Source organism: Neomonachus schauinslandi, chromosome X (genome assembly GCF_002201575.2).
Source record: "Neomonachus schauinslandi chromosome X, ASM220157v2, whole genome shotgun sequence".
In the NCBI taxonomy this organism is placed as follows: Eukaryota; Metazoa; Chordata; class Mammalia; order Carnivora; family Phocidae; genus Neomonachus; species Neomonachus schauinslandi.
In genome coordinates, this window is record NC_058419.1 from 80288538 (window position 1) to 80303969 (window position 15432).

A 15432-nucleotide genomic window follows, 5' to 3' on the forward strand; every position below is an offset into this window, starting at 1 on the left:
CAACAATGACCTTTATGCTCTCTAAAAATGTCAGGCAGGAGAATTTGCAACGATGTGGATGGAACTGGAGGGTATTATGCTGAGTGAAATAAATCAATCAGAGAAAGACATGTATCATATGACCTCACTGATCTGAGGAATTCTTAATCTCAGGAAACAAACTGAGGGTTGCTGGAGTGGTGCGGGGGGGAAGGGATGGGGTGGCTGGGTGATAGACATTGGGGAGGGTATGTATTATGGTGAGCGCTGTGAATTGTGTAAGACTGTTGAATCACAGACCTGTACCTCTGAAACAAATAATACATTATATGTTTAAAAAAAAAAGAAAAAAGAAGAAGATAGCAGGAAGGGAAAAATGCAGGGGGCGAAATTGGAGGGGGAGACGAACCATGAGAGACTATGGACTCTGAGAAACAAACTGAGGGTTCTAGAGGAGAGGGGGTGGGGGGATGTGTTAGCCCAGTGATGGGTATTAAGGAGGGCATGTACTGCATGGAGCACTGGGTGTTATATGCAAATAATGAATCATGGAAACTACATCAAAAACTAATGATGATGGTGATTAACAAAACATAATAATAAAAAAAAAGATGGAAAAAAATGTCGGGCAGGAGAAAAAAATGGTAGGCACAGTCCTGCTCTAGGGCCTTTACACTGACTATTCTTTCATTTGAAATGTTCTTTCCCCAGGTGTCCACTTGGTTAGCTTTCTCATGGCATGCAAGTCTTTGCTCACATTTTACCTTTTCAGTGAGTCTTTCTCTGACTATTTAAAACTACAGTAATCTCCCACCCTCACTGGCATTCCCCATTTCTTTTACCATGATTTATTCTTCCCCATAGCACTTACCACATTTTAACTTGTTGTATATTTTACTTGTTTATCTGATTATTTTCTCTCTTGTTCTCACTAGAATATTTTCTCCATGGGAACAAGGATGTCTGTCTTCTCCACTGCTGTAACCTCAGCTTCTAGGACAGTGCATGGCACATAGTAGACATTCAATAAATATTGGTTGAATGAATGAATATGATAAAGGCAAATGACTCAAGGAAAAAGGAAAGGCTATTAGAAACTCTGTGTGTGTGTGTGTGTGTGTGTGTGGTGTGTAACTGAGAAAATCATGGCCCAAATATAAAGCAAAATAAAATATATCATGATTATAAGCAGCTGACAGAATATAAGAGAGACTCTCTTCGACCTTGATGGTAGAAACATTCTTCTTTGAGAGGACCAAAGATTGTGTCTTTGGACTTGTAGAGAAGTAAGTGTATTCCTGGCTTAGTACCCAGCTGGGTTTTGAAAAATATTTACATAGTCATGATAATGTAAATGCTATTTATTGGTTTTCAGGTTTTAGAGCCAACTTGGGGACAAAACGTGAAAGACCTGGTTGTGGCTGCAGAACAGAATGTAAATGTTAATAACCTGAACTATGTAAAGGAAAGATGAAACTGACAATGTGAGTCATTGAATGGGCAGGGGGAGTGTAGTGACCCTAATATCCTTTTCCTAAAAAGTGGGCAGTTGAAATTATCTGTCAAAAATGGATGGAATAAGGAATGGAGGTTATATTTTTTCAAGTTATAAAATTAACCAAGAACAACAACAAAAAAGAATATCAGTGTTTAAAAATGCAAGGGAGTGGAGGGAAAAGTGAGGCTGTGTATGTACATAAACAAAATCCTCATTGCCATACAGGAGAGACAATAGGATATTGTCTAAATTTTATAAACCAAAAAACAGCTATATACATGTTATCTAGAGTTATAAAAGGAACTACCAGCAGAACAACAAAAATCTTTTAAGTTTGCTTGGAGGGAGTGAGATGGAGATGGGGAGGGTTGAGGCAAGGGACTCTTGGTTTTGATCATATGCTCTTCTGTACTGTTTGATTTGTTGCCTTGTTCATGCATTACTTTAATAAAAATAAAATTCTAAAAACTTTATGTTGATCTCATAACAACAAAATAATTATATATCCTATGATACTTTATGATAGTATCAAAGTGGGTATATGAAGATCCAATTAGGTTGACCTCCATGGAAGATAATCATACTGTAACGCACCACACAAATGTTTATGAAGATGGTTGGAAAGGATATTCTCAGACTTAAAACATTGGAAGTAGTACTGCACAGTGGTGAAGACTCTGGTATTTGGCATTGTACCGACTTAGGTTCAAGTCCTCTCTCTCCCATTCACTAGTTGTTAGTTCCTTTGCCATGGGCAAGTTACTTCCCTTACCACCAATTTTTTCCTCTGTAAAATGAGGCTAATGCTCATACAGTAGAAATGAAAGCCCCTCAAGAGCAAGGACTACCTCTATAGAGGTGCTTAATATATAGTTTGTGCTCAATGACTGTTGAATGGCCTGAACCTGCTTCACAGACTTGTGCTGAGAAAGGACTCAGTGTGCAAAGAGCAAGGGAGAAAGAGTCTTAGTCCAAAAGTGGGTAGTCGGTTTCCTCATCTATGGGAAATTTGCCTTTGGTTTAACAAAATGAAGTCACTTTGATTGTGGAAAGATAGCTTTCTGGGCTTAGAGTATTACAAAATAAATTAAATTTGCTCTGCACATAAAAGGAAGAAGAAAAAAAAAAGAGAGATTCCACCAGCAGCTCATGATAGGGGACATAGAAATCTGAAAATTGGAAATAGAAGAGCTGCCCCCTCCAGATGTTGAAGGACAGAAAGGGCCCAAAAGCAATGAGTGGAGCCCAGGAGAAGGGATGGTTAGTAGGCCTTTCCTAGTGATGGGAATGGCTGAAAAAAATGTGAAGAACAGGAAAGTCTGATGTCCAGTTTTAAGCTGACTGCTATGCTGTGCAGACTTAGATGACTAAAAACATGATAGGTATCTTTGGAAAGAAACTTTTGCCACCCACTTCCAGACTTATCTCTAAATTTTCCAAAATTTTGGAAAATTCAGAGGTACTTATTTTGTATAGTTTGGGGAAAGGGAAATATGTTAGGAGAGGGTTGGTGGTTAAGGATATTCTGGGTTTCCATGGGCGCCTGGGTGGCTCAGATGGTTAAGCGTCTGCCTTCGGCTCAGGTCATGATCCCAGCGTCCTGGGATCGAGTCCCGCATCGGGCTCCCTGCTCCTTGGGAGCCTGCTTCTCCCTCTGCCTCTCTCTCTGTCTCTCATGAATAAATAAACAAAAATCTTTAAGGATATTCTGGGTTTCCAATTTAAGCCTCAGAAATCTGAAATCTTAGATGTTCCAGGATTAGGCAGTTTCATCCCCTGACATTCTGCACTAAGCAATCTTTAGCCTGCCTTTCCTTATCTCCTGAACAGAGCTACCTGGTGATAACTCAGCTTTTCATCTTTGTTCTTCGTTGATATGTAGGACCTATATGATCTCAGGTATTTGCCTGCTGATATATGGATGCTGGAAACTTGTCTGGGACCCAGTGACCTAGGTTCTTCAGGTTTTATGGGTAGGTGCTAAAGATCAAAAGATTCCAAGAGTTCACAAGGATAAGGTGGAAAGAAATCTTTCTGGTCAAAGGGTGAAGATTGTGAATGAATTTGTCTTTTCTCTTCTGATAAGGTTTCTTCTTCTCCTCTGATTCCCCAGGTCATAAGATAAGGGTGGCTATGGTATTATGTTAAGAAGATGGTGGTATTGTGAGGAGACTGGGGAAGTTTGGCTTCAAAAATCTTTGGGAATGCCTCGCTGATGGACTTGGACTGAGATTTTGCTTGAGTCCATTGCTTGAATCCAGTATCTCCTAAGCTTCTGACTGTGTATTCCTTTAAAGTTACTCCAGGATCCCAAAGGCCACAACTGGGACTTAAAATGCTGTGGAATTTAAAATGGTGGAAGTTGTGACAGAGGATATGTAACAGAGGGTGTTCCATGGGGAAGAAATTATACAAACAAAGGCTCCTAAGCAAGATAAGGCAGGGCTTATCTGGTAATAGTAAGTGTTTTGTTTGGTTGGAATATAGGCAGTGTTCAGAAAAACAGCAAGAAAAAGGCTGAAAAACTAGTTAGGGCTAGATTTGGGAGAACCTTCAAATCAGGCTCAGGTGTTTCTTGAAAGAGTAGTCTATACTCATTGTCATGTATACTTCATCTACCATTCCCATCTCAACTCACTGCAATCATGAAGCTATTGCATGGCATAGACTCCAAAGTAACAATGGCTTAAATAAGACATACATGTTTTTATCTCACCCAAAAGAAATCTAGAGGGTAGGCAGTCCAAAGCCGGTATGGTGGCGCTGTGAAATTGTTAAGAGATCCAGGTTCTTTTTAGTTTACTGCTCCACTATCACCTTGTCTTCATTGCCTTTATTCCAGGAGGCTGGGTACAGCTAAAACTCAAGATGTTTTATTACTAAGGAAGAAGATAAGAATGGATATGGGAGTAAGCAATTAGCAATCTATGCCACAAATGTGTGCACTGAAATTATCCCCTCCAAGGTCACCAGAGACCAGACCACCACCTGATTGTTATAATCCCTAGACATTTTTTCAGGACTTTTCTTGACCTCTTGATAGCATTCAACACCATTGACCCCTTCCTCCTTTTGAAATAATCTTTTCCCTTGGTTTTGTGACACCACTTTCTCCTGCTTTTCTCCCTATATCTTTGGTCACTACCTACCCATCTCTCATGGGGTCCTTTTCCTCCACCTATGCCATAGTCACTGCTGGTCTCCCTAGGCCCCATCTCTTCTAAGGCTGCACATTCTTCTCAGGTGCTATTGCCCTTTCCATAGATTAAAGAACCATTTATATACTGATAACTTCTAGATCTGTAACTTCAGTCCAGACCTCTTTCTTAAGCTTCAGACATGTATATTCAATGGCCTGTGGAATATTTCTTCTTGGATGTCCCAAAGATATCTCAATATCAATGCCTAGTTGCCCTCTGTTCGTATTCCATATCTCAGTGAAAAGGGTTACCATTGACACATTTAATCTCTCAAATCAGACCCCCAACCATTGACACATTTGATCTCTCAAATCCAGAACCCCAAGAGTTCCCTTTGATATTTCCCTCCTCCTCACCCCTTTCCCCACACGCAATTATTTGTAGTCTTGTTGCTTTTTACTTCTTTAATATATTCTGAATTCAATCATTTCTCACTACCTCCATTGCTATCACTCTAGGCCAGACCACAATCATTGTTTACCAAGATGACTACTCACCCTCTTTCCAGGTAGACATCTAATCTATACTCCTTATGGATTAGGCAGCTAGGGTGTTCTCTCTAAAACACAAATCTGTATTGTATCAAGACTTAAAACCCTTCAAAAACCTCTCAGTGCTCTCAAGATCAAGACCAAAATTCTTATATTGGCATTCAAGGCTTGCTATGATTTGGAAGCAATGGGAATTTGGGTACTAGAACTGGAAGACAAGGAGGGGCTGTGTCTAGTGTGAAATAAAGCCCTGTGGATGGGGGAGAGAACCCAGGAGGCAAGAAAGTGGTAAACTGATATAAACTTGGAGGAAGCAACAATTCAGAGAGGAGTCAGGAGAACAGAGGCCCATCTTGAATGAGTGGTGTGTGTGTGTGTGTGTGTGTGTGTGTGTACATGTGTACGTGTGTGTGTGTGTGTGTGTGTGAGAGAGAGAGAGAGAGAGAGAGAGAATTATCCCTAGAATGTAGGGATTGATGTTTTACTAGCTTAGTAAAGGAAAAGGTGACCTCATAAAGCAGAAGACATACGACCATTTGAATTACTTTTGAGTGTAAGAAAGGTATTGAATTTTATTTCTGTAACTGACCACTGTGCTGAATTTTATTATGGTTTCTAATAACTTTTTAGTTGATGCTCTTGGGTTGTCCAGGTCTGCATTCATATACTCAGTAATTAATGATAATTTTGTCTACTTTCCATTATTTATACATCTTATTTTGTTCTCTTGAATAGACCCAATTACTTATGGAATTTATTATGTGGTAAAGGTGTTATTTCAAATCAGTGGGGAAAAAGGTGGATTAATTCGCACATGGTGTAGGGATAAAAGACTGTGATTTTGGAAAATAATTAAGCTGAATACTTTTATGAAACAGATTTTGGAATAATCAAATATTTAAATGTAAATACTGAAGCCATAAAAGTGCTTGGAAAAAAAACAGAATGTTATAGGAGTGTGGAAAGCATCACTAAGCATGAAGCAGAGAGAGAGAAACAATTTAAATGTCCATATCCATGTATCCTGGACTGGTTAAATAAATTATGGGCCATCTATACAAGAAAAAACTATGCAGCTGTTAAGAAAAATGTGCACTATGGAAAGCTGTTTAGAATATATAATGGGGAAAAAAAACAGGTCACAGAACAGTAGGTGTTGGATACCATTTGTGGGAAGAAAACCCAAATAATTTGTATATGAATAGAAAAAATGTGGAGGGATGTATATCAAAATGTTAACAGTGGTTATTTCTGGGAAACGAGGTAAGGGTGGCCTTTCATTGGTATGTTACATATTTTTGCATTATTTGAATTTTCACAACACATTACCTTTGTAATAAGAAAAAAAATGAAGTTATAAAAATAAATACATTCAATGAATGAATCGCTTTGAGGGGGTGATTTTAGTTGGAAGGTCTGCAGACTGAGCCTGGTACAGTGGCATAAACACGGGCTTTGGCGTCAGACAGCCCTGAGCGGGGCCCCATTGCCCCACCCCCAAGGAAGGAGGGGGGTGGCAGGGGGCTGCGGAAAGGGGCTGGGCTGGGCTGGCTGCAGCTCTAGTCCTGGAGGCTGAGACTTCGAGAGGGACTGAGAGAGGGCAGACTCATCCCGGACTTGCTCGAGGACAAGGTGAGGGGTGTTGAGATTTGGGTTTCCTGGCAGCCAGACAGTGATTTCAGTTCCCTCGAACCTATAGCCAGGCAGGTGGGCAATCCTTACTGCACCACTGCAACTGAGGGTGAGATGACCTGGAGTGGGATGTAGGCAACAAGGACTACTGAGGATAGTAGGCGGTAAGGACTGGGGATCAGAGACTAGTGGGGGAGGAGGGGAACCGGGTTTGTTGGGTGGCGGACTGGGAGGGGGAGGGGAATACTGAGGGAAAGTGGAAATCCAGAGAAGAAAATAGAGAATGCAGAGAAGGGTTAAGGAGTGCTAGGGAAGGGGGTGCATAGGTAACACGGGAGGAGGATGTAAGGAATGAGAGTAAGGAGTTCTGTGGGGTAAAATAGGAAACGCGAGGGGTGATAGGGAGCAGGGAGCAAGGCAAAGGGAATACGGGGGGGTGATAAGAAATGAAAAGGGGAGACGGGGGGGAAGGGCAGACTGGCTGCGACGGAGGCCCCCTAGGGAGGCGGAAAGGGGCGGGACCACTTCCGGCCTGGAGCGGGGAGGGCAGTCTAGGAGTTTTGGAGGGGCTTGGAGAGTGGACGCACTCTGGAATTTGAGAAGGAGGTGAGCTGCGGGGCCCGGCTCTGGATCACAGCCCAGTAGGGATCAGCCCCGCCCTCTGGGATCTGGAGAAAACCTGCTGTAGGGACCGGATCGTACCGGATCCATCCGGATGGGAAGGGAGGGGACTGGACCCGGTTTGGCTGGGCCCAAGATGGAATCACTGGCTCTATTCTGATTTGAGGAGGGGGTGTATTAAGGAAGGGGCGGAACCAAGATGGGCTTTGCCCCTGGCTGGAGGGGGCGTGTTGTGAAAAAGGGCGGGACCGGGCTGTAGTGTGGTCTTGGGGTGGGTGTGAGTAGGGGAGGGGCCAGGACCACCAGACACTGCGACAATTTTAGAGGGAGGGTTGTAGGGGAGGGGGTGGGACCGAATGGTCCTGCGGACCTGGAGAAGGGCGTGTGTTGGAAAGGGGTGGTGGACTGAGTCCGGACCATTGCGCATGCGCACTGTGGATTTCTAGGAAGGGGCGTGTAGAGAAGAGCCAGCATGGAGACGGGGCAGCTGCCGAATGCGCATGTGCACGGTGGACATCAAAGAAAGAGCCTGTGCTGGGAAAGCGGGCGGGGCTGAGGTGGGCCCTGCAGCGTACCCGCATGCGCATTGTTGGCCTGCGGCTTGTGGGGGGGGGGGGGCACTGGGAAAAGGGGCGGGGTCCTTAGAGCTGCCGCGCTGGCACATCTTCCTGGAGAAGGGGAGGGTGCGGCTGCAGAGAACTGAGATCTAGACGCTTTGGATTACTGAATCTGAGAACGGAGTCATTGGGGGTGGGGGAGGGGCTTGGGATTGGGGCCCTAGGGAAAGTGAGGATCAGCTTCCAGGCAGAACAGGAGAGAGGACGTTCAGGAGGCTCCCCCTTTGACACAGGCCTTCTCTCCCTCAGGCTCAGCTCTTGCCAGGCGAACTTGAGACATGTCTGACACAAGCAAGAGAGGTACGGGTCCAACCCGCTTCCAGGTAAGGCCTCTTTCTGTCCTCTCCCTTGTTACTTTTCTTCTCCAGCCCCTGTTGCTGCCTCAGTTCCCTTGGCACCACCCCTCCCATCCTTGTCCTTCTTTACCCGGAAAGAAAGAAGAAATGAAGGATGGAGGAAGGAAGGAGGGAGGGAGGGCAGGCCTCCCCTTCTTCTGCCATCACTTCCTGCTCAGAGGAAGGAGAGGCCTTGTTGGGGTTAGGTGGGCAGAGCACACTGCAAGGAGGAGTTCGTATAGGTCAGAGGAGTGAGGCCCTGGAATTTTGGAGCCGTTTGCCTAGTTGGGGGTGGGGAGGTCTGTGAGCTTTCCTGCTTCCTCTTGCAGGCTGAAGCTTCAGAGAAGGACAGTGGCTTGAAGATACAGACCCTATTGACAGTGACCCAGAACTTGGAGGTCTCAGAGATACCGAAGACCTCAAAGGCACCAGAGGTCTCAGAAGCCATGAAGGTGTCAAATGCTGCAGGAGTCTCAAAGGCTACAGAGGTCTCAAAGGCCCCAGAGGCTCAGGAGGCAGCTGCCACTCAGGCCTCACCTACCACTAAGCTGACTGATACCCAGGTTCTGGCAGTTGAAAAGAAGAGTCCAGCAGCTGACACCAAGATGCAGAGGGCTGACCCTCAGCCTGTGACAATGCCTGCCACTGAGACCAAAAAGGTCAGCTGTGTGGCTGATACGAAGGTCAATACAAAGGCCTTGGAGACTGAGGCTCCTGCCTCTCAGGCTTTGGCAGATGAACCTAAGCCTGAGGGTGCAGCTGCTCAGGCTCAGAATCAGGATACTCGGCCCAAGGTCAAGGCCAAGAAAGCCAGAAAGGTAAGACCTCTGTAATCACCAGTCTTCCCTTTCCACTTCTCAGTTGATTCATTTGTTCTGCAAACATTGAGAAAGTTCCCTGTGCTCATCAAGGCTGTGGGGGACAATAAGAGGAATGTGATATAATTTCTCTCTGCAGAGAGTTCACAGACTGTGGAGAATTGAGATGGTACCTGTAGCTGCAATGTGAATATAAAGCACTTTGTATTTACATAATAGCTACCATGTGTTAGACCTTGAGCTAGGCACATTCATACAGGTTATTTCATTAAATCCTGAAAGTAATCCAGTTTTATAGAGAAGGAAGCTGAGTCCCGGAGAGCTGGGGTGACTTGTGCAGGGTGATACAAGCAGAGCCAGTGGTGGACATAGGAAGAGGAGAAGCCTTAGGCCCCACCATTAGGTTGCTTCTGGCCTGATTCAGGGATGAAACTCCTGCGTGGGAGTCAGTGAGAAACAAACCCAAGACTCAACATGGCCAATGTCTAGTCAGGCTGTTACTCTAGGGGTGGGATTAGAGGGGCCTTCCAGAAGAGATAGGATGAGGGAAAAGGACCACCTACTTCATCTGATAATATTGTGCTTCCTTTCTCTCTGTTGATGCAGGTGAAGCATCTGAATGGTGAAGACGATGGCAACAGTGATCAGAGTCAGGCTTCTGGAACCACAGCTGGCCGAAGGGTCTCAAAGGCCCTAATGGCCTCAATGGCCCGCAGGGCTTCAAGGGGCCCCATAGCCTTTTGGGCCCGCAGGGCATCAAGGACTCGGTTGGCTGCTTGGGCCCGGAGAGCTTTGCTCTCCCTGAGGTCACCTAAGGCCCGTAGGGGCAAGGCTCGCCGTCGAGCTGCCAAGCTCCAGTCATCCCAAGAGCCTGAAGCACCACCACCTCGAGATGTGGCCCTTTTGCAGGGGAGGGTAAGAACCCCGTCCTCTCCACTCTGCCTTATCTACTGCCTTGCCTATCTTTTCTGCCTTCTTCTCAAATCTTCTGCAAACATATTTTGATCTTTTTACCTTGTTTTCCCTTTCCCAGGCAAATGATTTGGTGAAGTACCTCTTGGTTAAAGACCAGACGAAGATTCCCATCAAACGCTCAGGTAGAGTCCTGCTAACGCTCCATCCCCTAAGCTGTGCCCTCCACTGCCCTCTTTCCCATGTGCTGAGGACATTCCTTGCCCTTACGCTCCTACCTTTGTACTCCCAGAGTTCTAATTTGGCAGTGCTAGCATCTCTATTCATTACTTCAGAACCTGTTTGTGCCACCTACAGCAGGGTTGGCACAGGGTCTTTAGCTTGGATTTGGGGCCACCTGGCTTCACTTCAGCTCAGGTGCTCGCAACACTCTCCCCTTGCAGACATGCTGAAGGACATCATCAAAGAATACACTGATGTGTACCCTGAAATCATTGAACGAGCAGGCTATTCCTTGGAGAAGGTGAAGGGGCAGCCATGGGGGATGGATGCAGTGGGGAAGCTTTGAATTGAACAAGTGTACATGTCTGTTCTGGGGTGGGACCAGAGACTCACTATTCAGTCCTATCACTGTGTGAATGGATAGATAGGAAGGGGCCTTCCCATATCCAGAGTGCCTGAGGAGGGGCATAGACTAGCCCAGGGTCACACAGCAAATCTCATAAAAGCACAGCTAGGACCCAAGCCACCCAACTTAGTCCTGGCTTCTCTCTGCTTCTGGAGATGTCCTGTAATGTATTTTACATCCTCACGTCTTCCTTCTATTCCCTATTCTCTGTCTCCCTAGATTTCCACTAATCACAGAAATGATACTGAAAACAATAGTAGATTTCTTACCTGTTGGCTGTGTGCCAACCACTTAGGTTTATGTACATTATCTCACTGACCCCTCCCCTCACACAACGCACACACACATCCTCATCCACACCCACGTAGCCCCACACACCTAGGTACATGGGAGCTGTGGGATGCTCAGGAAGCTGAATTTGTGATCTTACAAGCTGTTTTCCCCATCCATAGGTATTTGGGATTCAGTTGAAGGAAATTGATAAGAATGACCACTTGTACATTCTTCTCAGCACCTTAGAGCCCACTGATGCAGGCATACTGGGAACGTAAGCTGGGAAAGGGCTGGGGTGGGAGGAAGGCTCTGCTTCTGTCTCTGGCACTACCCCATCCCTGTCATCTCTCCCCACATCTCCTTGGAGAGTCAGGAAGACAGGACCTAAAAAGTCCCCGTTCCAGTTCCTGCACATAGTTGGAGTCCTGCACATGGTAATGGTGCTTGATTATGATTGACTGAAGGGTGTAAAAGCCTGGAGCAGTGCATTCCTCCTGTCAGGTTTTCTGTTTCTCCAGAAGCTTCCCAGGAAAGCAGCCCTGTCATTGCTTGTCTCTTCCTACTGGCTTTGGTAGAGTGGGGTTCTCAAGGGAGGGCTTCCTGGTGTGGGTGAATCATGATGCTTGAAGGACAGGAGCACCCACTGGGGCTATGCCTAGAATTCTTTTGGGGCAGAGGGGTCTGGGAGAGAAGGTCCCTGGGTTGTCCCAGGTGGACAGGCATTCTTCCATCCTCTTGCTACCTGGGGTGGGGTAAGATTGGATTTTCCCCTGCTACTCAATAGGAGACTGAGACTTAAGAGTCTAAGAGCCTTGCTTAGGGTCACATAGCGCTTGAAGCATAGACTGGGCAGAATTCTGTCATGTCTGAGGAATCTGGGAGAGGATAGCCTAGTGAGCTGGCTGGTGTGTTTTTTGCAGATGACCACTGGACATAAACCTTCTCTCTACCTTATTCCCCTAGGACCAAGGATTCACCAAAGCTAGGTCTCCTCATGGTGCTTCTTAGCATCATCTTTATGAATGGAAATCGGTCCAGTGAGGGTGAGTGGCTGGGCATGCAGCTGAATGGGTGGCCACAGTTGGAATTCCACATGCTCATTTTCTGTCCCTGTCTCCTCTTGCCTCCCCTTGCAGCTGTCATCTGGGAGGTGCTGCGCAAGCTGGGGCTGCGCCCTGGGTATGATTGGGCTCTCTCAGTGCTTGCTGTCCATGTTGTTGTTTGGAAAGAAAGGATGGTTCCAGGATTGCATCAGTCTGGTGGTCTGGTGGAATGGGTGGGGGTGCTGGTAAAGGGTCCAGGGTTCTGACCTGGGTGGATGGGGAAATGGTCCCAAACTCTGCTTCCTGTCTCACTATCTCTTGGGCTTCTGTGGAGTTTTCCTCTTGTGCTCGTAACCTCTTTTCCATGTTGAAAATGCCTCTGCATACATCTGGGAAGTGCATATCTGATTGATTGATTAACTGATTTATTGATGGATTTTTCTTTCTCTGCCATCAGGATACATCACTCACTTTTTGGGGACGTGAAGAAGCTTATTACTGATGAGTTTGTGAAACAGAAGTAAGTGTGTGTCTGATGATGGTGTGTTCCACGTGTTTTGCTTGTTTCAGAGCTGAGTAATTAACCTATGGTGCATGTGTGTGTGTGCAGGCAGTAGGTAGCTTATTCCTGAGGTAGTGAGAGGGAACAGGAGGACACATTTCCTGACCTACTTGTACTTTCACATATGCTTGCAGGACAGTTCTTCAAGGTAGGGATTGTCATCACCAGCGTTGCACATGTGAGTAAACTGAGGTTCAGAGAAGTGAAGTAATTTGCTCAAGTAAATTGCTACACAGGTAGCAAGTGGGAGAGTCATATTTAGATCCTGGCCCCAATGCCTAGGTTCTTTTTACTGTGCTAACCAGGGCTTTATAGAAATTAATCTCCATAAAGAGACGCTATAGAATGATAGCTTTAGACAGCCAGGTACTGTGCTGGGGACTTGTGCATCTCATTTCATTTTTGTAACTGCCCTGCAGAATAGGTGCTGCCATCCCATCCCCATTTTCAGTTGAGGGACCTGGGTCTCAGAGAGTGGAAGTCTGATTGTGGCCCTGGCTGGCAAGGGGCCGATTTGGTCATGGAGCCCGTCTGACTTTCTGGTCAGGGCCCACCGTACCCTTTATCCTTAGAGAGCACATGTGTGCATGCGTGCACGCGCAATCGGAAATATGCATGAAGTATGCTACTCTTTGTGGACTGTTTCTTCCCTTTACAGTCATTTTCTATGGTAGATTGTCCCAGGGCTCACTAGGTTGTAGACGTACCCCAGTATGGGGTGTGCTCAGAGCAGGGGGCCTACGCAAATGGCTTCTCTGTTTATAAGACACCCAATAAGAATCTGGGTTCATTGTGACCAATGAAATTTGTGGCCTTCTTACAAACATATAGGCTACACGTGTCCCACCCTGCACCTCCATGTGGCTTCCCTGGACAGGACCAATGGGACAGGGCTCAATACTGGAAGAAAAGCTATAGTACTTAGTGGGGGAGGTTGCCACTTAGGACCTGTCCAGTCCACACATGGGTGGGCTGTGGTTTTCTTGGACATAAAGGCTTTTCACTTCTCTTTTCAAGGTACTTGGACTATGCCAGAGTCCCTAATAGCAACCCCCCTGAGTATGAGTTCTTCTGGGGCCTGCGCTCCTACTATGAGACCAGCAAGATGAAAGTCCTCAAGTTTGCCTGCAAGGTAATTGGATAGCTGCCCAACCTTGGCATATCAAGAGCATAGGGTGCTGCTGGCTAGGGTAGGCTGTGTGTAGAGCAGCCTGCAGGTCATATGTGAACATTCTGAAGCCTCTGTCACTGTGCCAAACATTTATCTGAATCATTTAATTTGTCCAGCTAACATGTCATTACCCTATACCGGATTAGAAAAATCAGGCTCAGAGAGGTTGTTAGGTGACACATCCAAGCTCCCAGAGCTAATAAGTGTCAGAGCAGGGATGGAATGTTAAGCACATAAGTACTAATAGTATTTGTTATATTGTTATTATTGTGGAGAGCCTGCAGCGTGGTGCTGAGCATACAGTTAGGTGCTCGGTTCTTGGATTCTGATCCTTCTGATGGTGGTTATTTCTGTTTCAGGTACAAAAGAAGGATCCCAAGGAATGGGCAGCTCAGTACCGAGAGGCAATGGAAGCAGATATGAAGGCTGCTGCTGAGGCAGCAGCTGAAGCCAAGGCGAGAGCTGAGATTAGAGCTCGAATGGGCATTGGGCTTGGCTCTGAAAATGCTGCTGGGCCCTGCAACTGGGACGAAGCTGATATTGGACCCTGGGCTAAAGCCCGGATCCAGGCTGGAGCTGAAGCTAAAGCCAAAGCCCAAGAGAGTGGTGGTGCTAGCTCTGGTGCGAGTGCCAGTGTGAGTACCACTGGCAGCTTCGGTGCCACTGCCAGCCTGACCGCCACTCTCACGTTTGGGCTCTTCGCGGGCCTCAGTGGAGCTGGTGCCAGTGCCAGTGGCAGCTCGGGTGCCTGTGGTTTCTCCTATAAGTGAGATTTCAGGTATCTACTTAGACTGGGTTGGGACAGCCGGGGCTTATGGGGTTGGGATGAGGAGTTGGCTGGTTATAGGAAGGCCAAGGTTGCAGGACCATATGGAGCATGTGGGAAAACCCCACTCTTGGCATTTTATTCCTTCCCTTTTGGCGGCTCTCAGTTGACATTCTGCATTTCTTTTACTTGTGTTTTCAGATATTCCTAATCCCAGCAGTCTTTCTCTTCGAGCCAGGGTGCCTCCTCAGAAACCTATTCAACATAGCACTCTAGGCAGCCACTATCAATCAATTGAAGTTGATATTCTACATTAAATCTATCTGCCATTTCTGAGTTTATTGCTCTTTTTTTTTTTTGGTGGGCTGTCATATTTTGGTATCACATTTAAAAGTAAATCTATGTTTACTGGATTCAGGGGAGAAAGATTAGCATCTCTCTGGGATAGCTTGTTCTGCATCTCTAGTCTGCAGTGTAGGCAGGATTGCAGTGGGGTGGGGAGTCATGAAGATTCTAAGCACAGAGGACACACTTTGAAGAAGAGCCCTGAGGTGGGCAAGTCAAGCAGAAAGCAGAGGTAGAGGAGATTGGATATCAAATATAGGCTCTCGTTTTGAGAAATTTGGATGAGAGAGGGAGGAGAGAGAGAGAGGTAGCTAAAGGGAGATACAAGAACAAGTGAGGATTTTCTTGGGAAAGGAGAGAGAGGCTTGAGCGGGCAGGAGCCAATAAAGAGGGAGATGTTAAAGACTGACCCATGTAGCCCTGAGGAGATGGGAGGGTAAGGCCTGGGAGAAGGGACTGTCCAGAAAGGATTTGGAAAGGGGACTGTGGAAAGATGTCAGGCAAGAGGGTAGGCTCCAGTAGAGGATGGAGCCCATGATTT

The 15432-nt window shown here is 46.2% G+C and overlaps 1 protein-coding gene and 1 non-coding gene across 5 annotated transcripts; both read left to right on the plus strand.

Annotated features, from left to right (window-relative positions):
- The first annotated feature begins 6723 nt into the window (after positions 1–6723).
- On the plus strand, positions 6724–14875 carry LOC110589345 (melanoma-associated antigen D2). Of its 4 annotated transcripts, none has more exons than XM_021700026.2 (13): positions 6724–6800; positions 8288–8361; positions 8703–9191; positions 9798–10106; positions 10225–10288; positions 10547–10626; positions 11184–11278; positions 11968–12047; positions 12141–12183; positions 12505–12567; positions 13627–13741; positions 14140–14558; positions 14748–14868. In XM_021700026.2, the coding sequence occupies exons 2-12, from the start codon at positions 8317–8319 to the stop codon at positions 14548–14550; spliced, it is 1794 nt and encodes a 597-aa protein (XP_021555701.1). In that variant the 5' UTR covers positions 6724–6800; positions 8288–8316; the 3' UTR covers positions 14551–14558; positions 14748–14868. The 4 variants fall into 4 exon arrangements, with proteins under 4 accessions (XP_021555701.1, XP_021555773.1, XP_021555594.1 ...); XM_021700098.2 differs by lacking the exon at positions 6724–6800 and adding an exon at positions 7340–7406; XM_021699919.1 differs by lacking the exon at positions 6724–6800 and adding an exon at positions 7888–7978 and having other exon boundaries at positions 8288–8338; positions 14748–14875.
- On the plus strand, positions 13325–13449 carry LOC123323549. The gene has a single exon (XR_006539482.1). It is a non-coding gene; the product is annotated as a small nucleolar RNA SNORA11 (small nucleolar RNA).
- Positions 14876–15432: the final 557 nt, after the last annotated feature.